Here is a 25,821-nt window from a genome sequence, read left to right on the forward strand (position 1 = left end):
CCCTACCTTGTCTGACCTAGCCCTGCTCATCTGAACTCTAGAATTACAGTTTCCAACGTCACACCCCACTAGTCAAAGCACTCACCTCTTTGTTGCTGGCAGTACCCTGTAGCTTCTGCTCCAGCCCTGACAGTTTGCTGTCAATGTGTCCATTGATCTCAGCTCGAGGCCCCTCAGGCCCCCGCCCAGCACCAAGTTGTACATTCTTTGCCCGTAGAAGCTTCTGCAAGAGCAGATGGCCAGCCTCTGAGCGGGAGCCTGCTAGCAGAAGGTGGTTGCTGGTGCCTGGTGTCCCTACTGGCTCCCCACTGGCCTCCCTTTTCACTGCCTGTGTACCCAGGGCACACGGCTCTTCCCGAGGCTCCTGCTTGATACTGAGTTGGGGTGGCTCATGTACCACCTGTCCATTCACCTGCTCCAGATGCCCGGATACCAGGCTGCTCTGCTCTGGCTTCTGGGCTTCGGTTAGGTTGTCTGAGAGGTCCCAAGGTCCCAGCCCCTTGCCAAAGAAAGTATCTGCAAGCTGGGCAGCAGCAGGTGAGACCCTCCCAGGAGGCAGCTCCAAGGTTGGCCCCTGGGGCTTTGGAGTCCCTGGATGGGTGGGGGTTAGCTGGGCACTGGGGGAAGGTAACTGTGAAGGTCTCTTTGGCTCTTGGGGACTGGATGGTGGAGGTGGGGGATGTACAGGGCCAAGCACAGGTCCTGTAGATAAGGCTCCTTGTGGGACAGGGAGCCGGGGTGGGCCTTGAGGTCGAGGCCCTGCCCCTAGCTCCTGTAGGGGTCCAGTCTGAGATCCAGAAAAACCCCCAGATTGAGGTTGGCAGCCCAGGAGGCCCTGGAGGGGAGAGGGCTGGGTTCCAGGCTCCTGGATCGGTGGAGTCTGGCGTACTGCCTGACTCTGCTGCAGCTGCCGCTGCATGAGGAGTGCCTGCAGCTGCTGCTGCTGCTGAGGGCTCAAGTGCCGCAGCTGTGGGTTTTTGGCCAGGACTCCTTGGAGCTGTGCTCGAAGCTGACCTACTGTCGGCATGACTCCAACCCCAGGAAGACCCTGCCCAGACTGAGGGGCAGGTCCTGGCTTGGGATGCTGTGGTCCTGTGTTATTTTGAATGGGCCCAAGAGGCTGTTGGGAGCCCAGAAGGTTCTGGGCCATAGGCCCAGATTGCTCCCCTATAGAAATAGAGGGTTGGGCCAGCAGGTGGGGTATAGAGGAGGCCTCAGAAGAGGACCCACTCCCTAGCTGCTGCCCGTGGTTTCCTCCACCTGCTGGGTGGAGCAAGTTAACTTGCTGCTGGGGTTGTCCTGGGATCCTTAGCGGTGGCTGCAGCTGCATTGAGGTGGGCTGAGACTGGCCCTGGGATTGACCAAGCAGGAGTTGTGAGTCTCCGGAAATGGAGGGCTTTACCTCCCCTGGTTCAACAGACATTGACTCAGGTGTGGTCCCCACTGCTAGTGGCCCTCCTTGATGTGCTGTGGGCCCCTCAGTGACCTCTGAAGGAAGTGATGTCTCTGCAATGTTTTGTTCCTTGCCTGTCAGGAGGAGGGTTGGGCCTAGGGCTCCAGGGCTAGAAAAGTGTTGAAAAGGCTTGGCTGGCATGCCAGGGCCAAGTGTCACCTGCTGCTGCTGTTGCTGCTGTTGCTGCTGTTGCTGCTGCTGCTGCTGCTGCTGCTGCTGCTGCTGCTGCTGCTGCTGTTGAGGAGATAGTAAAGTTCGATTCTGATTCAAAAGGCCCATCTGCTGCTGCTGCTGCTGCTGCTGCTGTTGCTGCTGCTGAAGCTGCTGCTGTTGCTGCAGCTGCTGTTGCTGTAGATGTTGTTGTTGCTGAAGCTGTTGTTGCTGGTGCAGCTGCTGCTGAAGGTGCAGCTGTTGCTGCTGCAGCTGTTGCTGTTGTTGCTGCTGCTGTAAGGAGCCCAATGCCTGAGTAGTCATTTTGGACTGTCCACCATGTGGCATCATTCCTTGCTGAAGATGAGTGAGCCCTGTCATAGATCCCTGTTGTTGGTGCTGCTGCTGTTGCTGCTGGGCTGTGAGCAGTCGGTGTCCTATAAGACTGTGACCCTGCTGTGCCAGCTGAGGGGAACTCAGCACCCTGGACGGAGTCATAAGCACCTGTCTGTGAGGGCCCTGAGGACCCAAAGCTCCAGAGTGCTGCTGCTGCTGCAGCACTGCAACCTGGGCAGGACCCAGCATGCCCTGGGACCCCTGTGACTGCTGGGGAGACAATTGTTGGACCAGGAGGCCCTGGTGGTTGCTGGGAGGCAGAAGGCCCTGAGGCTTGGGACCCAGAGCCTGATTCTGTACTCCGGGACCCTGCTGTTGTTGGACTGCCACCTGCCCTAAGAGGTGTTGGTGTTGCTGTTGCTGCTGCTGCTGCTGCTGCTGCTGTTGTTGCTGCTGCTGTTGCTGCTGTAATTTCTGGGCCAGCTGCATTCGTTGCTGCTGTAGCTGTAGTTGCCTTTCCTGTAAAAGCCTTGAGTCAGGTCCAAGGCTTCGGAGAGCAAGATTGCCAGGGAAGAAGCTCCCTGAGGGGCCAGTCAAGGATCCAGCCACACCAGGATGCTGCTGTTGCTGCTGCTGGGCCAAGGCAGTATTGAGGAATGGACCACCAGGCTGTCCAGGTAGTACCATACCTCCTGGAGGCAGGCGAAGACCTCCAGCTTGCCCACCTGGAGGTGCCTGTGGTGGCTGTAATCCATGGCCAGGGAGCAGCTGGCCAGGGAGCTTGGTGAGTACCCGAGAACTCTGAGAAGGGCTGAGAGCCAGGACAGCTGAGTGCTGCTGCTGTTGCTGTTGCTGCTGCTGCTGCTGCTGCTGCTGTTGCTGCTGCTGCTTGTTGCGATATTCTGCCATGAGATTTGTATGCTCCTTCTGCTGTTTCCGGACCTAACATTGGAGGTTTAGAGAGGTCAGTCGGGGGCTGCCCACTCGTCACCCCTTATCCCTGGTTTCTGGGTACTTGGCTAAACTTTGTTTTTCCCACCTGATCCAGCTGTTTCTGGATCTTGCTTTGCTGCTCTGTAACCAGCTTGAGCTTCTCAGCATCAGCTTCTGGAAACTCACGGCCAGCCTTTTTGGCAGTACGCTGCTTAGCACACAGAGCCTTCCGAGACTTGCGGTGCACACCAATCTGCTCTTCTAGCACCTTCAGCTGCATCTGCAGGAGCTGCTGGGTATGGAACAGCCACTCTTCATACTGTCGCTGGTCAGCCTCATCTGGGAATAGAACTTGTATTTTAGGATCTGCAAAACCGTGACCCCTTCCAGATTCCTAACCACTTCTTTGCAGCCTCCTTCTCTGCCCATACTCACTGATCACTCCTTGGGCAAAAGTGGGTGGGTTGGGCCGTGGCTGGGAAGGGTCACTAGCACTCCGCTCCTGTGGAAAGAGAGATTTCTAGATCATTGTTCCGTGCCAGACCCTAAGAAAAGTAGCCCAGTGAAATAGTACACAAGTTCCTATTTTTCCCTTACCTGGCCACTCCCAGGTGCCACATGGTTCTGCAGATCATTGCCAGGGCCCCCAGAGAGCCTCTGAGCCAGCAGTGAGACTTGCTGCCTATAGTCCATAAAGCATAGGGGTTTTGGTGTCAGTGAGGGCACAGTTCAAACATGGGGCAATGGAAAAAGTTGGAACGGAACCCAAGAGAATAGTGTGACAAGAAGTCTGCGCACACCAGCCTGGAGTCTCACCTGTTCATACCAGGTGCCACCCCAATGCTGCCCTGAGCCATCACTTTCTTGATGCCTTTCAAAGCCACCATCTTGGCCTTTGCGATAGGATCAATGATATCTTCTGCAGCAAATTTGTCCAGGTCTGAAGAGGAAGAGATAAATAAGCTGGGTTAGGGGGTCAAGGCTCCAGGGCATGATGGCTGTTTTTTCCCCAACACTCTGACCTCTACATGTAGAACAATGTGGCAGGTCCACTCAGCTATGCAGGAGCCACACAACCTGGTGCTGCAGCACTAACATTCATTGAACACAGTCCTTTATTTGCACATTGCTTAAGGGAGCCAGTAAACATTTACCAAGTCACTCGGTCAGCGTCACTACACCTTTTTAAGCCTGAGTTTCCCTCATTTGAAGAGAGACCATGATTGCTACTCCACCTACTTCACTGTGTTACAGAAGATCATGTAACAAGAATAAAGGCATGCTACATGCTATGTGAGCCAGACAGTCCTCTTCAAAGTAGTAGTCTATAGCCAACACAGCTCAAGAACCCAAGGTATAGGCACTGTGGCAAAACCCTAGACAACAGAGCAGTCTGTGACATAAAACCATCACCCAAGGGGCTGGAGAGATGGCACAGCAGTTAAGAGTATTGTCTGCTCTTCCAAAGGTCCTGAGTTCAATTCCCAGCAACCACATGGTGGCTCACAACCATCTGTATTGAGGCCTGGTGCCCTCTGCTGGCCTGCAGGCATACATACAAACAGAATATTGTATACATAATAAATAAACATTTAAAAAAAAATCACCCAATAACCCACTGTCCTGCCAGTCTAGGACAGTTTAAAAAAAATTAACTAGGCACAGTGGTGTACAACTGTAATCTCAGAAGCTATGACACAAAGATTTTGAATTTAAGGCCAGCCTGGAACTCAGTTATGTGGAGCAAACGGGCCTTGAATTCTCAGAGATCCTCCTGCCTCTGCCTCGCGAGTTCTGCAGAGTGCACTATCTGCTCAGAAAACTCACCTTTGTGAGGAGTAAGTTCAGACCTAGCTCTGCTAGTTGTATAATCTTAGATACATTACTTTTGCCTGTTTCGTCTTTTGTAATCAAAGTCAACTACAGTACCCATTTGATGAATCTGCTATGGTGAAATCAAACAACCAATGGCAAATAGTATAGTTCAATATAGTAACTATTCAATAAATGAAATCAGTGTGGGGTGTTCCTCAATATGATCTCACTTTGTCCCTCTCCAAAATCACAGTGGTGCCCACTCCCCTCTGTCATCATTCATTGCTCTCCTTAGGTTTTTCTGCCCTATAGCTTCATTGAATCTTCCATTTATCTGGTTTGCGTATCCTTATAGTCTTTTCTCTGAGGACAAACTTAGCCTTCAGCACAGACATGGAGCCTTTACTCATCAGGCTTCATTCATTCAGTCATCCATTCATCTCTCCTCTCCAAAGGCCCACCGCTTCTGCCTACAGAACGTCGCAGTTTAGCTGAAGACCTGGTGGTATTCTACTTCCCTTAACTAAGATGTATCTCAGGGTACTAGACTTACTACCCACTCAGTGATAACCATGACCACACTTAACAACACCAGCATCAAGTTACCTGTATCTGGGAAAAAGCTGTTAGCCAGCTGCTGTTGCTGCAATGCCAGCTGCTGGGGCTTCATGCACATGGAAGCTGGCATGGCATTCATGGTTTTCTGTGCTAACACTGGCTGTGAGCTCTGTTGGGGCACCAAGCCTGTCTGCCCTGCTTGTTGCCCACTTAGCATATGCCCTTGGTTAGACACCATAGCCACAGATGGGGCCAGGCGCTGCTGAAGGGCATGAGCTGGTGACTGGGTGGGCATCAGTGACTGGCCCAAACCTGGCTGTCGAGTACTTCCAAGACCCAGCGCAAGCTGCTGTGGGGGCCCAGCCTCATGTGGCAAAGGCAGGGTCTGTGCAGGGCCTGGCGTGGGATGGAGGGAATGTGGCGGCGGCTGTTGCTGCTGTTGCTGTTGCTGCTGCTTCTTCTGCAGTTCCTTCTTTTCATGCTCTAATAGGTCCTCGATGAGCAGAGGCAACTCGCTGGCAACCAGTGAACTATCCATTTTGTCCAGCTCATCCCCAGATGCTGCATGTCCACTGGGCAAGGTTAGAGCCCCACTCTCTAGCTCAAATTTTTCCAGAAGGGAGGATCCACCTGGACCACTCAGAGAGTTAGGGTTCAGCAAGTGAGCTGGTGTTCCTCCTGTGGTCCCAAATGGGCCCTTCTCAGCTGTGTGTCCACTGCTGGGGAATGGTACTGTACCTACTCGAGCGTCCCGGCTGCCCATCACAGTCTGACCTGGCTTCAGTCCCAGGCTGAGGGGAGTGACAGGAGCTGCTGGCTCCACCTTGGGGGTGTTAATGTTGAACTGGCAAGGAGAAGGATGGCGCCCTCCCTCCTCCACTTTGGGCTTCACCTCAGGGAGCACAGATGTTAGGCGAGGCTCAGAATTATCTGTGGCAGGCGGAGGACGTTCCTCAGGGCCCAAGGATACTGGCTCCACCCCCCGCAGCAGGGCTTCTCGCTCCGCCTTCTCATTTGCTGACTCCACCAGCCTTAGGTGCTCATTGAAGATGTCCTTCTTGTCCCCAGTATCTAGCTCAGGGTCAGTATATGCTAGTAGGTCAAATTCATCTCCATTGAGGAGGTCATCTAGGTGGGGATCATTAGTCTCCAGGTTTTCCAGGGTGCTCAGCTCATCATCACCCTTGGCCACATCTACACCCAGACCCAAGTGAGCAAGCTCTTCATCATCCTCTAGGGCCTTGTGAGCATCAAAGTCATCGTCTAGCTCAGGATCCTCACAAGGTAACTTCCCAGCTTCCAAGGCTAGAGGAGGGCGAACAAGTTCAGTGCTTGATGGTGGGTGGCTGACCAGCTCCAAGCCAGTTGGTAGGGCAGGACCCTTGGCATGGGGTGTCTGATGGAGGCTGTTGTTCTGATCAGGGGCTGGTGGGGCTGAGGGTTTTTGTGGGGGAAGGCCTGAAACAGCCATGCCCCGAAGACCTTCAGGAGCCAGTCGATGGGGATCCTCATTTACCGGGTAAAAACGGGGCCTTTGAGGGGGACCCTGACCAGGAAACGGAGATCCTCCAGGTCCAAGTCCTTTCTGTACATTGTGTCGCAACTCAATGAACTGAGCAGGACCAGCTGGACCAGGCACTGGCTCAGCTGGGCCTGGAAGGCGGGTGGGGATTCCTGTCAAGGGAGAACCTAGTGCTTGGCGGCCAAGTTCAGGTCCAGGAGTGGATGGAAATCGGGCAGACATAGCAAGTCGCATGGAGGTCGCTGCTGTTGCCTGCTGCTGCTGCTGTTGCTGCCACAACTGCTGCTGCTGTTGCTGCTGCTGCAAGGGCAGGGACCCAGGATAGGGTGTACGCTGATAGAAGGCCTGGGAGCCTCCAACAAGTTGCCTAGAAAAATATTCAGTAGTCAGTGAGAAGCAATCAGCACAGAGCGCCAGAACAGAGGCTTAAGATAGTGACAGAAGACAAAAGAAGAGACAGTGAGGGAAAGAGAAAGAAAAAGGAACAGAGGAGGATTAATGACAAGGGAAGATCAGAGGGAGAACACAGCGGTGGTAAAAATCTGTCCCATTCTCTCTCTCTCTCCTGAACTTCACCTGCTGTTCATATCCATAGAGGAAGGTGTGGCTGGTGGAAGTGGCCGGGAGAGTCGGTCATCACTGGAGAAGGCTCCTGGTCCTAGGACGGGACCACCTAGCTTGCTTGAAGGTAACCCCACAATACTGTTCTTATCCTAGATGACAAAAGCAGATGAGGGTATAGCCACCTTCGGTATGCTAGACCCACCATCCACTGTCAATCTACCTACCTGGGACCCAGTGAAAGGGGTCTGGCCTCGACTCAGCTGTTCAAAGGCAGGGCTGCTGGGTTCAGTGCCCCAACTGCCTGGAGGCCCCACTGCACCTGCAGCTGCTGCAGCTGTTTCCTTCTCCTGCCGCAGGGTGTTACGCTGGATCTGCTGCCGAATCAGCAGTTCCCGTAGTCTCTGGCGCTGTCCAGAAAACAGAAAAATAAGCCTCTTTCATTCTCATCATAGGGCTGGTGGAAAGAATAGAAATATGGTGGGACCCATTATAGGACATCCACTCACTCACCTGTCGTTGCTTCTCCAGTTCCGTCTGGCTGAGGCTAGACATGCTTGCATCCTGGGCACTTGAGAGTTCAGGTGTTACCAAAGAGCTACTACTCATCGTAGCTCCTGCATCTTCTCGCTTTTCCACTGGAGAAGTGATGCCTGCCCTTTGTGAGGCTCCATGGGACAAGTAGGGGAGGGATCCATCGGGTGTGGGAGGTGGCAGAACTGATGCGGGGCGTAGTGGGGACAGCCCATAGCCCTCCCCTGTGGGCCCACTGTTGGGTCCCAGGGGGCTGCCTGATGGGTGAAAGCTCCCCGTGGCTACTGGGTAGTTTGTGCTTTGAGGCTTGCCCAAGGTGGGGCCAGGCCCAAAATGGCTGTTGATCCCATGGGGTGGAGGGAGACCAGGCTGAGGGACAGGGGGCTTTAGGGAAGGCTCACCTACCCCCTGCGGGAAAGTGAACCGCATGGGAGATGGGGTGCCCACAAACGCGCCTGTCCCGGGAGAACGGGCAAAATTGGGGGGTTGCCCACTTGGGACCTTGGCATGGAGCTCACCTGCTGGACCAGATGGCAGGGCTGCTGGGAAACCCCCAGCTCCTAGCGGAGTGTGGGCTAGGGGCCCAGCCTTAAAGGCAACTTCAGGGGGCTGGGGTCGGGGTGGCTTATGCAATGGGGCAAAAGGGTCACGGGACTGAGGGCGTGAGGGTGGACGAGAATAAGGGTCAGGGGACTGGAAGCGAGGGGTAACAGGGGATGGGCAGAAAGCCTCAGCAGACAGAGGACGTGGAGTCAATGGGGACTGGGAACTGGACTGAGATTGAGGACTAGCGGGCACTCTGGAGAAAGGGTCAGAGGGCAGTGATCGAGGAGGCAGGGCACAGCAGCTCTCAGGAGGTGGGGGTTGGGGCCGAGGAGTCAATGGGGGCTGGGCATACGGGTCAGGGTAGGAGGCAGAACGAAAGACTTCTGGGTGGCTGGGAGAAGAAGGGGCCAAAGCCTGGGCAGGGGGTGGCTCCTGGGCCCTTAAGCCCAGGCCTGGGCTCTGGGGCTCTACCTGAGATGCCCGAGGGGTTAGGGGGGCTTTGAAGACATCAGGTGCCTTTAACTCCAGGCCACCCAGGTGGGCGCCTGAGGAGGGTGAGTCAACACAGCCCAGGTTTGGGGGTCCATAGCCAGGAGAGGATGCCCCAAGCTCTTCCTTCTTCACCTCTAGGGTTTTCCGGGACTCCCCAAAAGGTGGGGGTGAGAGTAGAGGCTCGGAAGCCTTGCCTCCTGCTACCCCTGGGCTCTCAGGCACAGCCAGGTTGTCCAATGACGGGCAGCGGGGTTTGAGAAAGGGGTCAGGCGTGGAAGGCTGGTGTCTGGGGGTACCCGGTGGGGTAGCGTGGAACTCCCCTGGCTGACCAGTCCCAGGTCGAGTTGTGGTACCCAGTATTGGAGGCTGGGCAGGGGCTCCAGACGGGCTTGGGTAAGGATAGGTGGGTGGTGCCGCAGAGAAGCGGGGCTCTGGGGGGTAGGCAGGGGCCAGTCCAAAGGGGTCCTGCGAAGGCACTTGGGCGGGCACCTGGGGCGGGAGCTTGAGGAAGAGCTCACCAGGTGAGTCAGGGCCGGGCACTGTGCCCGCTGGTGGCTTCAGGAACCCGTCCGCAGAGGTAGACAAGCCAGCAGGGGTGGTGGGACTGCCAATGAAAATGGTGGGGGCCGCAGCAGGGGGCGGACTGCCCAGTGCCCCTGGCTGGGAGGGAATGCGGAGATGGAGGGCCGGTCGATCAGTCTTACGGGCTATGTCGCCCACCTTGGCCTGCTTGTTGATCTGGCTCTCAGCCTGCTACAGAGATGGACCAAGTCGAGCAGTCAGACTGCTGTAGAAATGAACCATGGCCCCAAGTCCTAGAAAAGCCACCCACTTACCTTTTGCACCTTGTTGATGCGGTGAGCAGCCCGGTTATCTTTGGCCTTTTGCTAAGGGACAAGGATACAACACAGGGCTTCACGCTTAGCCTCAAGCCCAACCCCAACCTTGCCACATTGCCTCCCCCAGAAATCAGTCCTTCCTATCCCAGCTACTTTAGGGGTGGCAGGAGACAGGGTAAGAGGGACAGGAGAGGAAGGAACTAAGATGAACCCCTAAAGATGCTTCTGCTTCAGGTGTCACGCTGGCCCATGCTCTGCCTTACCAGGTAGGGGGCTTTGTCAGCGGCCGGAACCTTCCTCCAGAGTTTCATGATTTGTTTACATCGGCTGGACCAGTCTGGAGAGCAGAAAGATTAAGTCAAAAGAGGCTTGGCAGGTGACCCCCTCCACCTGACAGGTTGTCTCCCTTGCCCTCGCCCAGGGGTACCTGGGTAATCTTGCTTGAGATTAGGAAAGTTAATGTTGGCATAGAGTACAGGTGAAATAGTGGAGAGCTGGCCCAGTTCCTCGTCTTTTTCCCAACGCTGTAGACTCCGCTGGTTATAGGACAGCCCGTCGCCTTCACCCTCTGTGGTAGGGGTAGTAGGAGTGGAGGGCGTGGTGCCCCCTGAGCCTGTCCAAGGGCTGTCTGGCTCACCGGGTTCTGGGCTAAAGAAGCCCCCGCGCTCCCTGGGGCGCAGGGGCAGAGAGTCACAGAGGGTAAGGATTTCAAGACCCACCCCAGACAAACTGCCCAGAGCCCGAAGCCACTGCTCTGACCCACTTGAGGAATATCACTAATAAGGGTGCAGTGTACGAAGAGCAAGAGAGTAATCTCTTAGTGGCTCAGAGTCAAAAGGATGCAGAGCAGGGACTACGCAGAGGGAAGGGACAATAGGGACCACCATGACAATTAAGAATAGATACTAACCTAGAATCCAAGAAGGGAGACTGGCAGAGGCCTGGGTAGGAATCCATTGGGCTACTGGAAGAGAGGCTGCCCAAAGGGAGTCCACCTACAAGAGCAATGGGATCAGAGAAAAAGGAGCAGTGAATCTAGTCCGAGAACAAGGCTAGCTTCGGCAGACTTGGAATCAGCCCCGTCATAAGCACCTTGGAGAAAGGGCCTCTGCAGTGGTGTACGGCTGCCTTCTAGGCCAGGAGTTCCACAACCCAAAGACTGTTCTCTTTCTGAACCCAGGACATCCTTAAAGAGCTGCTGCAGGTCCTTGGACTCCATCTTGGGCAGTTCTGTGGAGAATGACAAAGTACACTGCTGAGTATGAGGTCTATACATGGTCATGGCCAACGAGGATCACAGACAAGACCTTCTTTTCCCATGGAGGACCCTTCCACAGAAGACCTCATCCAAGCCTCACCTTCTGTGGGAATCCTGTCTAAGTCGGAGCTAAGCATTCCTTCAGCTGGGGTCCCTGGCTTCTCAGGGTCACTGGGCACTGGCGATGCCTTGACACCCCCATCCTCAAGCCCTGTAACTTCAGAAGAAAACCACCAGTTACAGAGGTATAGAGGTACTACACAGCCAGTATGAACCCCAGGACACATGGAACAGCGCCCAGGCACCAGCTCTGGCAGTGTTCTGGGCAGAGCCAACCAAGCAAAACCAAGACAGCACCCAACTCCTCCAGCAGCCCTCACCTGGTATATCAGCCATGCCCTCAGGCCCATGGGACTCTTCATCTGCCACATCTGGACCATCATCTCCTAGGAACAACAGTGCCACTCCCATCAGAGGGGAGGAACACGTGATGCCCAGAATGGGGCCCTTGGCCCACCCTTAGTTGACCAGCCCTCCCCCTAGACACCTTTGCCAACTACAAAGCAGAAAGGTAGGGTGGACACACCAGAACACGTCATTTCCATCAACTGACCTTTGTGCAAGGCAGAGAGCTCCTTCTTCTCTGAACCTCCATCCCCCCGGGGCTTTTGAGTTCCCGGTCCACTTGGCCTGCCCACTCCAACTGCTAAAAGGGCCTTCCGACTCAGGTCCAGAAGTTCCTTCCCAAAGAAGGCTTCCTGCAGGAGGAGTCAAGAGAAATGATTTCTTGATGCCCCGTGGGTGCAGACCCTCCCTTCACCCTAGGGAGTCTGAAACCTACCTGCAAATAAGCAGGGAACATGTCTTCCAGCTTGCTCTTTTTGCGACCCCTTCGCTGCTGCTTCTTCTTCTCATCCCCCTCAGCAAGGCTTGGTTCCACAGAGCCCTCCGCAGGCAGATCAGCAGGCATCACTATAGACAAAGGAGAAGGGCTTAGGCTTTCTGGAGACACCAAGCATGGCAGGGTCAACTATGTGGGGAGACTCCCCCTAACTACTCCTTCCTCACCCATTTAAACCCTCCACCCACCTTGCCCTTGAAGTGAATTCACACCCTGGACTCACTGGCACTGCCCATGTGCTGTGATCCCCACCTTCTTCCCAGGCCCCACTGGTGCCCTCACCCGTCTCACCCTCGTCGGGCTGCCCATCCCCACTCAACACCTCCGCCTGTGCAGCAGGCCCCCTTTTCACACGTGGATGAGACTTTCGCTGTCGTACCATGAAACCACCAATGCCTGCAAGAAAGCAGAATTAGGAACGAGAAGCCACTAGAGACCTGGTGAGTGGTTTTTACTGCCCCACAACCTCACTCCAGAGCCATACCCGGACGATAGGGTTTGCGCTTGCGTTTTTTGCTTTCCTCTGTCTCTTCTTTGCCAGGCTCTGCATCAGGGCTGGCAGGGCCTTCTAGTTTAATTTCACACTCCATGTGCTCCACACCACCTGCATGTAACATAAGACACAGAGGCAGGTCAGAGGGATGGGCCCTTTTATCCTTAGCATCCTGCAAGAGGGAACCCAGAAACCTGCCACAGTGCCACCTGAGCAAGACCAACAGTGCTGGAGGATGACCAGTAGTGGCTATGTAGCCCTACCCAACATCCCAACTCCAGCAGGCTGTGCTTCTCCCACTATCTGCCTTTCTCTGAGATTCCCCAGCACAACCTTCACCCTTGAGCAGCTCGTCAGTGTCCAGGTCCCCATCCTTCTTGTCATCAGGGCCAAGGGCATCTGAGGGCTCAGAACCCTCCAGCCCTGCCTCGCCTGGGAGGCCTAGCCGTCCTCGCCGCTGGCGCCGCTTGTGCAGTGGTGACATGGTCAGGTTACGCAGCACCGCCATGCCAGTTTCTGTCAGCCACACACCCTCGAAGCGAAAGAACTGGGGTTCTGGACAACAGGGAAGAACATATGACCCCTGGACGGAAGCCCAGGGAAACCAAAACTCCAAATTTCAACCCCTGTTCCCAGCTGAAACATAAGCAGTGACAGCCAAGTCCTGTCACACTCCAAGGGCTAGAGATAATAGCCACCAGAGGCTCTACCAGTGACTGAGGGGTCCTGAGATGAGTCTGCTACTGCAGAAACCTAGCTATGTCCAGAACCCATTAACCCCTTCTGTAAGAAGAAAGGTGTGCTCTCTTGAATGAAATTCTCATAGTAGAGAAGCTGACTTGCCTGGTAAAAGGAACACATCTGGAGATATGAAAGCTTTAGTTCTAACCATAACTTTGCCACTAACTTGGTAAGTAACCTTAGGTAGGCCATTTACCCTGAGGATGGAGCAGAGGAGATGATCTATGGTTTTAGCTGGTTTGGGTATTCAGAATCTCTGTGACTTACCTGGCTCTTTTACCTTCACAGGTACCAATTCTGGGGGGGCAACAGGTGCTAAGGGAAGAAGGACAAACCATAGGCAGCTTAGGACACTGTCCCAAATTAAGACACACCTGTGTCCTCTTTGCTCTTCCAAGGTGACACTTACCCACAGGCTTCACCACATAGGGCTGACAGGAAACACAGTCAAAGCCTTCATCGGCAGCCTGCTCCACTTCATCCTCTGTGAAGAGGCTCTCACAGCCAGCATGCATCCACCTAGGCATAGGGAGATGGGGATGAGCACAGGCAAAGCCAGCTGAGAGCAGCACATGGAACAGACATGAGGAGAAAGAAATGCTCTCACCGTTCACAGTGGCGGCACTGGATTAGCAGGTCTTCCTCCACATAGGGAGCATGACAGATAGGACAGGTCACCAGGCTGGCACAGGGCCCGCAATGTGTGTAACTATTCTGCCATTCACAGTGGAAGCCAGGGGAGGCAGCCCCACACTCCATACAAGACACACACCTAGGAGACGCAGAAAGACCTTCAGCGCCTAATCTAGGTTCCCGGAGGTACCTCAACTGAGAACCGAATCAGCAGGCTGGTCTCCTAAACACAGGTCATCATGCATTCAACACTGGATCTATTCGAACTGTACCTTAGGCCCATTCACCATCTCCTGTCAGACCCTTGAAAGATTCCCAGGCTCCTTACCATTTGCACTTCCAGCCACCCTTGGGCACAGTGAGCAGTGGAGGGTCCAGGCAGTACGTATGATAGCTAATGTCACAATCATCGCAGAGCAGCAGGCGTGAAGGGTCGGAGGCCTGGCCACATACCTCACACACGATACACTCCACACAACGCCAACCCTTTAGCAGCATCACCTTGGTGATCTGGTACAGAGAAATAGATGCCTCAGGTGCGGGGAGGGGAGACTCACAGGACTTATATGGCTGAAGGCCAGACCTCTGAGCTGAGAGAGATTTGTACAGATCACTCTTTGCTCCCCTGCAAAGTACATCTCCAGAGGCTCCTGGAGACTCTGCTGAACACAGAACACTCTCATTAGCCACAGCTCTACTCTGAGAATGAATGACACACCCTTCACTAAACAGCCCCAACTTTTATTCACCTTTTAGAACCTGTTACTAATATAAGTTAATATATGTAGCAGTGGATTAATTAATAAATAGTTTTGGGAAAATCCCAAAGGACTGATTATGCCTTAGGTTAAAGACATTGCTATCTGTTTGTGGATGTACAGTTACAGTTTTGAGTCCATGATCTAATTCCAGACTATACCATGGTTTTGTTTTGCTGAAACAGGGTCTCAACTATGTAGCTCTGGCTATCCTGGAGCTCATTATATAGACCAGGCTGACCTCAAACTCACAAAAGACCTGCCTGCCTGTGGCTGGGATTAAAGGTATACGCCACCACTCTTAGCCATACACCATGTTTTCTACTAGAAAAATTGTCAGCACTTATACAGTGGACTGAATTACACCAGCAAGTTTTGTCTATGCAAAGAAACTACAAAGTCGCCAGGCGGTGGTGGCACAGCCTTTAATCCCAGCACTTGGGGGCAGAGGCAGGCAGATCTCTGTGAGTTCGAGGCCAGACGGCTTTACAGAGCGAGTTCCAGCACAGACTCCAAAGCTCCAGCAAAAAAAAAAACAAAAAAAAATAAATAAATAAAAAGAAACTACAAAGTCTGCCATGAATTCCCAAGCACTTCTCTCTGAGTTTGACAGCACTGACAACTAATCAATGACTTCCAACAGCCACAGACGCTTTAAGATTTCGTGTGTCAGGCTGATGAGATGGCTCAGCAGATAAAGGTCCTTGTCACCAAGTGTGGTGACCTGAGTTTGATCCCTGAGATCCACATGGTGGAAGGAAAGAAATGATCCCACAAGTGGTCCTCTGACCTCAACAATTACACTCTGACACATGCGTGGTCCCCTTCCCCCACCATACACACCAGATAAACGTAATAAACTAATAAGCACAGTGTGGCAAGAATTGGGGACTAGGGTGATGATAACAGACTGACTCTGTCTGTAGCCCACACATCTTGAGCCCTGAACTCACCTTGCTGTTGACACAGTAAGGATGATAGCACTGGGAACACTGGGAACAGGCCAAGAGGTGGCCCTCAGCCCCTCGGCCAAAGCTGCCACACACCACACACATGTCCTGTGGAAACAGAAAACCGAACATCTGAGCATGCCTCTGCCTCTGAATGTGTGTCTGGGGGTGGGGGGTGGGAGAGCAATGTGGAAGAAATCAAAGATTTCTTCTACTACTTTCCAGCCTATTTTTTGAAATAAGGTCTCTCAGTGAACCTGAAGCTCACAGTTTCACCTAAGGTGGTTGGCCAACTAGTTCCTGGGATCTGAAGTGCAGGCATGTATGGCCATTCCAGTTTTTAAATAGGTATTGGGTATTTGAACTCAGGTCCTCTTGCTTACAGAGCAAACATTGCTCCTAAGCCATCTATCTACCTAGCCCTGTAAGTGAGTCCCAGACAAAGACTAGGAGGCAATCAGAAGCCCATGTCATAGTATTAAGACACTTACTAGGTCACCAAGGGTCCCTTGTATCTCCCACCCATCTCACAAAAGCTGCACCTCCTTAGAATGCCCTCTTGGTCTGGTCAAGTACCCAGAAATCGGCAAATGTAAGAAGCCACAGGAAGACAAGCCAGGGTGAAGACTTGTCTGGGCAGAGTCGCAAGTGACAAAGAACACAGCGGCTTCAAGGTTATGTAGATGGCAACACATACAGGCTTCCACAATTCACACTCCCAGCCACTTCCTCTTAGCTCAGTATCCCAAGAAACAAAGTAGGTCCCTGCTTTTCCCATCCACCCTCTCAGCAAAGTAGGTTCGCACACATGTACACAGACGCATACACACACATAGACCTCTGCATGCCTACTCTGACCACTAAAGCTGGGGCCATCCCAGTTCAGTATGGTACCTGCATTAGAACAAATTTGTCTGTGTTAGAGAAGAGAACCACGGTGTTTTGCATGGTATCATCGTCTTCCTCCTCTTCCTCCTTGCTCGGAGAACTATCAATATCAGCCACCTAAACAAGGAAAAAGTTGCAGAAAGTGAACAAGAGAAGCCTGCCCTAGTTAAGCTGTCCTCTCTCCAACATTCAGGAAAGAGCTGTGAATTCCTGGCTAAAATGAAGGCCTAAGAGGCAGAAAACTCCCAATTCCCCAGCTAGGGAACCCAAGGGCAAAGGTTTTAAAAACCCTAATCAAACCCTAGGCTAGCAGGCAAACACTGACAGGATTTTAACCGTGCTTATCTCTCTAGGAGCAGGGGAAGCATGCTTTGCAGGGTGTGGGGCAGGGTGGCAAAGCCCGTCCTTACTACCAGGGTCTCAACAGAAGATGTGGTGGACTTCAGTCGGGCCCGCCCTCTCCCTCGTCCTCCCTGTGCTCCTCCACGAGGCCGGCGTCTTCCTGGGAAACTACTGCTCCGACCCTGCGACAGAGAAGAGGACCATTACAAGACTCCATTGCAGCCTTGGAGGGAAGAAAGATGACCAACAGTCTAACAGGCTTAAGGGGGGAAAAGACCTAAGTGTCCCACTCAGAGGACGGGAAAAAGCCAGTTTCCAAACAGCAACAAGTAGTAACTGGGCCGATCTCTTCTTCCAAGAGTGGTGAATGGGAGAGAAGGACAGAAAGAACAACAACAAAAACGACTTGAGAGGACCAAGGTTTTGTTCCCAGTTGTCGTTCTGAGTGACCATGAACCTGAGTAAACCATCTAGCCCTCTACGCTCAGTAGTAGGCTAGGCAAAGCTGGACCAAAGGATCTCTTTATGAGCCTAGACTGTGCAGCCAGGTGCAAAGGCAGCTCGGAGCTCAGGGCTGGAACCGACATTCCGTGGCTGAGAAGCCTCTTACCTGTTTGATTCGGGAACGGGCTGGGGAACTGCGCCGCCGTCCTTTGTCCCCCTCCGCTTTGCCTCCACTGATAGTTGTCCCAGTGTCACACAACAGTGAGTCATCAGTCTCTGGCAGTGAGTCGGTACAGAGGCGCAAGGAGCCCTCATCCCGGGCTGGGCTGACATCTGTAGACACTCCCAGCTCCATGGACAAGGACCCACCCCCCTCAGGATCTGGAGAGCCCAGGAGGGGCTCTGAACCAGGAAAACTGGCACTAGCATCGCCCTGGCTCAGATTAGAGATCTCATTAACAATGTCTGATTTGATGAGAGTGGGTGGCATGGGGGCCACTGGTGCACCAGGCTCCTCCTGCTCTTCACAGGGTGAGCCCTGCCCTGCCTGTTTGCAATCTGGGCCATAGACCTCCATAGGGGTCACAGGGGTCAGCTCCTCAGGATCCAGGAGCACAGGAGAACCTTTAAGTTCACTAGGCAGACTGCCAGGGGCCTGTCCAGCCTGTGACTCTGAAGTTCCATCTAGAGGGGCTGTGTCTTCTCCCAAGCCAGAGAAGTCATCCAGGGCGGGGGCAGGGCTTGGGGCAGGGCAAGAAAGGTCCTCCATAGGGGATGGCAGAGGACTGGTGGCACTGGGTTCCAAGGCTGGGCACTCAGGTTCTGGACCTTTCTCAGTCTCCATTTCATGCAGCTCAGCTTCATCTGAGACATCCACTGCCTTCTGCACAGGACTCAGTGGGGAGGGAATAGACAGCGGCAGAGCGGGAGGTAAACACTGGGAAGGAGAGCTTGGAGGAGGCAAGGAATGCTGAAGGAGAGGAGAGCAAGGTGGAGGAAGGGGCTCCATGAGGAGAGGAGAAGCAGGTCCCATGGGAGAGCCTGGAGATGGAGGAAGGATCATTGGGGGTACAGGCTCAGGGTCAGTGCAGTTAGCTTCTGGTGGAGGGCTGATAGGTGTCTCTAGGATCGGGGCAGCCAACGGTGACTCAGGGTCACTGTCCCCTTTGGCACCAAAGGGGTACTCTAACTCCCCCAAAGGAGACAAGGCGGGAGGCGCTGCAGCTGGGATAATGGGTGAGAGTGGAGGAGGAAGAGGATCTGAGGGAGAAGAAAAAAAGAGACTTAGATTAGATTGCTTTAAAGTGTTAAGATTGCCCCAGAGTAGGGGAACATTAGCATATCCTTACCTGGTGGCATCAGCCGAGGTGACAAGGCTGGCTCCCCAGAAAGGGACAAGGGCAGCTCCTCAGGAAGTGGGGATAGAGGTGGTTCCCCAGGCTCAGACACGGCTTGCTCTCCAAGCATGGGAGATAAAGGTGGCTCCCCAGTTGGGGAAAACAAGGACAACTCCTTAGGTGCAGGGCACTGGCTTGATTCCTCAGGAGGTTCTTCAGGCCGAGGAGATCGGTATAGTTCCTCAGGCTTGGGGGACAGGCATGGCTCCTCAGGCATAGGGGACAAGCAAGGCTCCTCAGATTGGGGAGACAGATGCGGTTCCTTAGGCTGAGGGGACAGGTGTGGTTCCTCAGGCTGAGAGGACAGATGCTGTTCCTGAGGCACAGGGGACAAGCGTAGTTCCTCAGGCTGAGAAGATAGACACGGCTCTGCAAGCACAGGGGACAGGCATGGCTCCTCAGACCGTGGAGACAGAGGCAGTTCCTCAGGCTGGGGACAGAGTTGGGGCTCCTCAGGCTGAGGAGACAGGTATGGTTCCTCGGGCTGAGGGCAGAGTCTCGGTTCCTCAGGCAGTGGTGACAAGGGTGACTCTTCCAGCGGCAGGGACATAAGAGAGTCCTCTGGTGGCGGTGAAGCTGGAGAGTCTTCAGGGGGAGGGGAGAGTCGTGAAGCCTCAGGTGGAGGTGATGTGGGAGAGTCCTCAGGTGGTGGGGAGAGGGGAGATTCCTCAGGTGGTGGGGACAGCCGTGAGACCTCAGGCAGGGGAGATAAGCGTGACACTTCAGGTGGGGGGGACATAGGTGAGTCTTCAGGTGGGGGAGACATGGGTGAGTCCTCAGGGGGTGGGGACAGGCGTGATGCCTCCGGAGGTGGGGACAGAGGAGACTCTTCAGGTGGAGGAGACAGAGGAGACTCTTCAAATGGTGGAAACAGACGAGATGCCTCAGGGGGAGGGGACATGGGTGACTCTTCAGGTGGAGGAGACAGAGGAGACTCTTCAGGCGGTGGAGATAGGCGAGATGCTTCAGGTGGTGGGGAAGTGGGCAATTCCTCAGGTGGAGGGGACAGAGGAGATTCCTCAAATGGTGGAGACAGGAGTGAGGCTTCAGGAGGTGGGGACAGGGGCATCTCTAATGCAGGAGAGCAGGCTGACTCCTCCAGTGGAGAAAAAGGTGAGTCTTCAGGTGGGGGAGACAAAGGAGACTCCTCAGTCGGTGGGGACAGGTGTGATGTCTCAGGTAGCATGGATTCAGGTGATTCCTCAGGTGGTGGGGACAGGCGTGAGGCCTCAGGTGGTGGAGATGTAGGGGATTCCTCAGGTGGTGGGGACAGGGGTGACTCCTCTGGCGGAGGCAGCAGTGGCATCTCCTCATTTAGGGGAGCCTCCAACTGGGCTTCAAGCTGGGTCCCTGCTCTCCCTGTAGACATAACACAGTCTATTCCCACCTAGCTCAGATCCTAACTCCATAAAGAGTGCAGGGTCTGGAGAAAGCAAACTCTGCCTCTGCCACACAACAAAAAAGTAATTTCAGGGACCTTTAAACCCTACTCACCTAGTGGTTTGGCTTCACATTGCAGGGGCCCCGGTTCCTTGGGTTGCATAGAGGTCACGTGCCCACCCTTTGGCTGCCCTTGGCATGCAACGTACAGAGCATCGGGCTCATCAGTGGGGATATCACCAGGCTCTGGGGGTGAAAATCTGCAGAGGGTACAGGGGAGCAGGCACTGTGGCTCTCACCAGCTAACAACTCCTAGAGAGCATACTGGGGCAAGGCATAAATACTATGGATTGCACTACTGACTGCCCACTTTTAACATGGCCCCTGCCAGTCTCACCCCTTCTGATACCCCATCCCAATCTGTCTATACCACTTACCTGCTACAGACAGGTGGGCGCTGCTCAGCAACAGAAATGACAGGCTGACTTCCCTGGGTTTTATGACAACGGTGACAGAGTGAATAGTTCTCAAACCACTCAGAGTTCGGATTCAATTCTGCTGAGCCTGTCCCACAGGCACGACATACCCGGCATGTCTAGGGGAAGCAAGCAGGCAAGACAGGCACTAGTCAAACCACAGTGGAAAACAAAGGAGTACACACGACTGGCAAATGCAAGGCAACTCTGGAGATGCTGAAGGAGTTGGCATCAGAAGACACTCACCGTACATTTCCATGAGTGAGCAGGCAGCTCCTCGATGGGTGGTTGCAAGCAGAAAGTATGATATCCTTTGTCACATGTCTCACAGACCAACATCTTAGAATCATTACCAGGTTTCCTGAGGGGCACAGGACACATTACAGGATCCTTCCTAGTACCATTTTCTGCTCATACTTTGCATATGGCTACACTTCAGCCCTCACACTCTTACCTGCAGGCTTGGCACTCTTTGCATTCAGGGCACTGCCAGCCAGCACGCTTGCGGGCAGTCAGAGCAGTGTCCAGACAGGCTCCATGATAGTGATGCCCACAGCTAGTGCAGAAGAAGAGATCACAGAGCTCCCCCGGCCCCTCACACACTGCACAGCGAGCCTCCTCTGCAATAGGAAGAAAAAGACAGTACAGGTCAGCTTTGGGGTGCCCATACCACTGAACACTGTGAAATATAAGTACCATGTATTTGGTACAGAATGACTCTGTAATTTTAGATTTCAAGAATGCTTTATGGAGGACACTTGGCCCTTCATTTTCTCTGTATCCACAGAACAGGACTTCTCACCCAAATGTGCAGCCCCCTCTCTGTGGTCTGGGCAGAGCAGCCGCAGGGTTTTCATGGATAAGAAGGAACCACTGGCAGCTGCACAGGGAAAGTGGTAAAGCCGTGGACATCCAGGTGAGCGGCAGGGAATGGAGGCACCAAACCTGGTGCAGTGGGAGCAGCGCTGCGAGGATGAGAAGAACGCCGCAGAGCCAGTCAGCTCTCTCTAGGCTTCAGTGTGGCCCACTCTACCCTGCTTTCACCTATGCAACCGTCAGCTCAGCCCTACCTGGGAGATCCCTGAGAAGATGGCCTTGTCCACACCACATAGTTCTGCGCCCTCCTGCCCCCACACACCTGCTGACCACACGGCACACCAGTGATGTGCCCAGCAGTGCCCTTTAAAGGTGGAAAGGGGTAAAGAGAGGAACAAATTAACACAGTGAGTGACCAGGAGTTCAAGACTGCCCAGCCTCTACTTTGCTTCCAAGCCCACCTCTCTCACTTACCTCCAGGTTCTCCTAGGTGGGCAGGAGTAAGGCCCTCAGGGAAACCAATTTGTGACAGGTCCTCACTGAGCAGCACTGCTTCACAGGGCCCCAGGTTTCCCCCAGAGGACACCGCTGGAGACCGGGGCCAGTCAAATGGCAATTCAAAGCGCTGTAGCTCCCTCTGCCCATGCAGGCTGGGCTCCCCGCAGTTACAGAGAGCACAACGCCGTGCTGGACCCCCACTGTGGACACACAAACATCAGCACTATGCAGGCCTGATGACCACATGAGGGGCATATGCATGCATCCTCTTCACTTCACTCCCCACAGCTTCTTCTGTAAAGCCCTAGACACACTAATCAAATCTTTATGTGCCCAGAAAGTCCCGTTTCCACAGACAAGTTACCTGCAGTCATGAGGAGGCTTTTGAAGCCTGGGACTCCCAGAGCTGGGGACAGAGACCTCCCCAACACACAGGTTAGGAAGGTCTGGCTCAGTGGCACCCGGCTCTTCAGAGGCTGCAGGTCCATCAGCTAATATAAACAGAACAGTACACATCAGCCTGACTTAGACTCCCAAGTTCGCTCATCAGATGCATGAAAATTATCTAAACCCTCAATAGCTCACAGTGGCATTGAAACTTTTGTCTCAAAGAACAAAGTTCTCCAATTTCCTGTCTATTACAGACTTAGCCAGGACTTGTGCCAGAACTAGACATAAAGGGTTACCCATGAGGAGCCAAAAGCTGTCGGCAAACTCAGAAATTGTCCTTACTCACCTGCCGGTTCTGAATCTTTATCTTCACCAGGCGGCTTCTGGCTGTCCATCCCTCTCTCCGACTGGGCAGGGCCCTCTCGGGGAGACCTGTTGGTGCCAAAAGATACTCGTATATGCAGTAAACTTCTCCAATGACCCTTTTTCCCTTTATAAGAAATCAACTAATGGTAATCAGACCCTTTAGACATCAGAGACAAACCTTGTCTTGCAAACTTCTATAGTAATGACAAGTAAAAGTATTCGAAATCATATTCCACTACCAACCTCTTCCCCAAACACATACCTCCTCTCATCCTGATTCCTACTTTCCCACCTCCACCCTACTCTATAACAGTTCCTAGGGCAATCACATATAACTAAAAATACATCCAGTTACATTTAGTAGAATCCACTGTCTCATCTTAACTCCTGGGCCCTATTCCCTGGCCTTTATTCTCAGGTCTCAGGTTAGCTACTATCCTACAGTCCTGGAAGTAATCACTGGGTAATCATGATGCAGAAGTCTCAGTCATGCCAAAATCCCTCTCTCAAAAGGAAGAGTCCTAGGGTCTTGCAAGAGATTCAACACAGCACTAAACTAAAGGCTAGCTGTGAATGGATCTCCACTGCTTTCAACAAGGACATCCCAAACACAACAAACAGAACCCTCAGTTGCTAGTCATGAGTCTCAGGACCACCACCGGCCCCAGTCCTAAAGGAGCTCTGGGTCTCACTTAGCATGAAGGCCTCAGATTGTTGCCCTTGGCAACGCCAACTGCCCTTCTTCCTTAGATGCTCTTAGTAGTTAACAGAAGTGGGCCTTAAGAGTTACTGAGCATGTGTAAACAGGCCTGGGGCTAAGCATGCTGGGAGTTGTAGTCTCAGGAAGCACATTGCTACTTGGAGGAGGGCTAAATGGGGCAGGACATAACAGAGCAGAATAGTTTCCTTCCTCTTATGTCAAGCAGGGTTTCCAAATACTCGCAGTTAACGGTCCCTCTCTCCCATCTCATAGAGTCCAGCATATATCAAAACCCAATGAAATACACAAATCTACACCTGAAAAGCTTAAGACCCACAGGACATTTGGTGAATTTTCCTTGACCTCTAAGGCAGCACAGTAAGTATTATACAAAGGCCAAGAGAGTTAAGAGTAAGAATTACAGAGATACTAGGCCTGGTGGCACATTCAATAATGCCATTTCTTGGGAGACAGAAACAGAGGGATCAATCCAAGTTGGAGGCCAGCCTGGTCTACACAGAGAGCTCCAGGCCAGTCAGAGCTACATAGTTAAACTGTTTAAACAGACAAGAATTACCAGATTATAACTACGAAAGAAACCCTACAGAAGAAGGGTGAAAAGGATAAGTGCCTGCAGCTGTTGGTGAGAAGGGTGGGCCCTTTTCTTAATCAGATGGTGATGGTGAGGTGCAGAGAACCCAGAAAAATAACTGCAAATACTAAAGGTCTGGGAAATTCATCTCCCATCATTCCCTCTCCTCTTGTGTAGCCAGTGATCACACCAACCTGGGTACAGATAATCCTGTCCTCTAACACCGGACAGCAAATATCCCGGTCAATCACTTGGGGGCTAAACAACAAGGGAAACACTCAGAGTGCCCATGATCAGAAATCAATTCCCCAGCTAGCATGGCATCAGATTTCCTTCCCTACATTCACAATTTCATTTCCAGCGCTGGCAACACCCCGAGCCATGTCGAAGTAAAGGATGTTACCTTACTTTCCTCCTACCACTCGAGCCCCACCAGGTCAGGGACTCAAGGCTTCATCTGACACCTATTGACTCCATTCCCAAACCACCTTTTCCCAAACCTTACACACAGCAGTCCATTTAAAAGAAAGCAGGATGCTTATCTGGCCAGCTTACAGAAAAGTATTCTGAACTTCAAGAAGCCCTTACAAGTCACCTGTGGTAAGAGGGAACTGGAGGTCAAGACTCAAGTCAGGCCCCTCTTCCTACTCAGTGGTCACACCAAAGGTCCAAGAGGACTTCAAAATTTTCTAAATGTTTGCATCTTACCATATTTTCCTTACAGATCCTCCACCAACTCTGTTCTCAGAGTTGAGGCCAAAGGCGCCACAAACAGCAACAAATAGAAAACAACAGTGATAATACAGTGGGTAGGAGGACCGCCTCACACAAGGCCAGAGGGACAAATTCCTCTGCCCTCCCCCAAGCACAGCTTTCTGAGGCTGGTAAAGCTAGCGCTGCCCAAGAAGGTACAGAAACTACCTTCTTCATCTAGCCTTGAGGAACAGAGCAGCAATGTCCTCCAAAGTAGGAGTCCCACTCATGGAGCTAGGGAGGGCGAAAGCTTCAACAGCAAGGAGCAAACTGTCCTTTTCTGTACCATAAAGAATCCAGGAGCATCTCCAAGAAGCTGAAACCTTAGACCCTGACTGCTCGAGCCTGAAGTCCAACCAACATCTATACCGAAATACCAAGCGCACAGCAATCAAGTCCCTGGAGGCATTTAAACAAATAAAGGCAAAGGTCCCCCACCCCACGTCCCATCATTCAGTCAGTAAACACAGACACACACATATATCCCAAGGGGGTTTTCCCTGGATCGAAACTAGGCTAGTACCTGGGCCAGGCTTCCTCTGTTCTAGGAGCTGACACCTCTTAGTCTTACATCTAAAAGGCCCAAACAACAAGAAGGCAGAGATTTACTCAGCTACTCTCCTTCCTGTGTTCACCCTAGACCAATAGATTTCACTCCATTTTCTCTGCAAGGGAGGAAACGGAGGCTTGGAGGGGTGAAAGGCTGGAGCAGTCCCTTGAGTGAACAGCTCTTCAGTGGGGCTCAGGACTTCCTGGTTCCCAGCTAGAGAATCAAACCACACCTCTCTCCACCCCCATTTTCGGGCAGTCCTCTAGGAAGGAGGCAAATGGTAACACATTGTCCCTGGGTCGGGTCAGCCTAGGGGGCAGTGAGAGCTAACAAGGTACAGTGCCACCTAAGAAACTCATTGAGGAGCAGACAACAGGCAGAGACCACAGGTGACAGCTCACCTCACTCCACCACCCCTGTGCCACCTCCCCGAAACCTTACTTTCCCCTTTCTGAGACAAGACTCAAGGAGATCTAGCAAATGTATTTTGGAGGGGGTGAAATGAGGGAGCCAAATCCCTGCTGGGCAGCATGACAGGTGTGAGAGAGGCTGTCCCAGCCCAGTGCCCAGAGGCTGAGGCGGGAGGTTCATGCTGCACCCTTCCTGCTGCACATACACACCCCTTCTCCCCAGCACCTCCTACCAGGGGTGGAAACACTGGCTTCCAGCAGAAAAGAGCACAAATAAAGTCATTTCTCCACCAAAGAGGTAAAGCCACCTTATTCTGCGGGGCTGGGAGAGCATCAGAGAACTATT

General features: G+C 53.1%; 1 protein-coding gene across 10 annotated transcripts in view; it reads right to left on the reverse strand.

The window, feature by feature from the left end:
* Kmt2d (lysine methyltransferase 2D) overlaps window positions 1–25,821 on the reverse strand; it is a 38,052-nt gene that overhangs the window by 11,134 nt on the left and 1,097 nt on the right. The window contains exons 2-40 of one of the 10 annotated variants that reach the window (XM_041642591.1): window positions 22,451–22,536; window positions 22,079–22,205; window positions 21,691–21,914; window positions 21,471–21,580; window positions 21,203–21,365; window positions 20,855–21,020; window positions 20,647–20,761; window positions 20,362–20,519; window positions 20,039–20,184; window positions 18,497–19,903; window positions 17,314–18,407; window positions 16,775–16,885; window positions 16,368–16,478; window positions 15,477–15,581; window positions 14,094–14,275; window positions 13,740–13,904; window positions 13,542–13,651; window positions 13,400–13,447; window positions 12,725–12,946; window positions 12,383–12,502; window positions 12,190–12,294; window positions 11,839–11,969; window positions 11,611–11,755; window positions 11,378–11,443; window positions 11,098–11,208; window positions 10,832–10,969; window positions 10,650–10,734; window positions 10,167–10,408; window positions 10,003–10,076; window positions 9,737–9,787; window positions 7,842–9,653; window positions 7,556–7,738; window positions 7,344–7,480; window positions 5,294–7,134; window positions 3,689–3,812; window positions 3,470–3,554; window positions 3,308–3,374; window positions 2,979–3,211; window positions 86–2,881 (exon numbers count right to left, since the gene is read on the reverse strand). In XM_041642591.1, coding sequence (XP_041498525.1) covers window positions 86–2,881; window positions 2,979–3,211; window positions 3,308–3,374; window positions 3,470–3,554; window positions 3,689–3,812; window positions 5,294–7,134; window positions 7,344–7,480; window positions 7,556–7,738; window positions 7,842–9,653; window positions 9,737–9,787; window positions 10,003–10,076; window positions 10,167–10,408; window positions 10,650–10,734; window positions 10,832–10,969; window positions 11,098–11,208; window positions 11,378–11,443; window positions 11,611–11,755; window positions 11,839–11,969; window positions 12,190–12,294; window positions 12,383–12,502; window positions 12,725–12,946; window positions 13,400–13,447; window positions 13,542–13,651; window positions 13,740–13,904; window positions 14,094–14,275; window positions 15,477–15,581; window positions 16,368–16,478; window positions 16,775–16,885; window positions 17,314–18,407; window positions 18,497–19,903; window positions 20,039–20,184; window positions 20,362–20,519; window positions 20,647–20,761; window positions 20,855–21,020; window positions 21,203–21,365; window positions 21,471–21,580; window positions 21,691–21,914; window positions 22,079–22,205; window positions 22,451–22,499 — 13,359 coding nt within the window. In that variant the 5' untranslated portion in view covers window positions 22,500–22,536. Of the gene's footprint in view, window positions 1–85; window positions 2,882–2,978; window positions 3,212–3,307; window positions 3,375–3,469; window positions 3,555–3,688; window positions 3,813–5,293; window positions 7,135–7,343; window positions 7,481–7,555; window positions 7,739–7,841; window positions 9,654–9,736; window positions 9,788–10,002; window positions 10,077–10,166; window positions 10,409–10,649; window positions 10,735–10,831; window positions 10,970–11,097; window positions 11,215–11,377; window positions 11,444–11,610; window positions 11,756–11,838; window positions 11,970–12,180; window positions 12,295–12,382; window positions 12,503–12,724; window positions 12,947–13,399; window positions 13,448–13,541; window positions 13,652–13,739; window positions 13,905–14,093; window positions 14,276–15,476; window positions 15,582–16,367; window positions 16,479–16,771; window positions 16,886–17,313; window positions 18,408–18,496; window positions 19,904–20,038; window positions 20,185–20,361; window positions 20,520–20,646; window positions 20,762–20,854; window positions 21,021–21,202; window positions 21,366–21,470; window positions 21,581–21,690; window positions 21,915–22,078; window positions 22,206–22,450; window positions 22,537–25,821 lie in introns of all 10 variants that reach the window. The other 9 variants (XM_041642589.1, XM_041642586.1, XM_041642590.1 and 6 more) reach the window with 9 other exon arrangements.

The sequence above is a fragment of the Microtus oregoni genome, unplaced genomic scaffold, assembly GCF_018167655.1.
Source record: "Microtus oregoni isolate MIOR12 unplaced genomic scaffold, Mior012 000077F_ref0000221, whole genome shotgun sequence".
NCBI classification, from domain to species: domain Eukaryota; kingdom Metazoa; phylum Chordata; class Mammalia; order Rodentia; family Cricetidae; genus Microtus; species Microtus oregoni.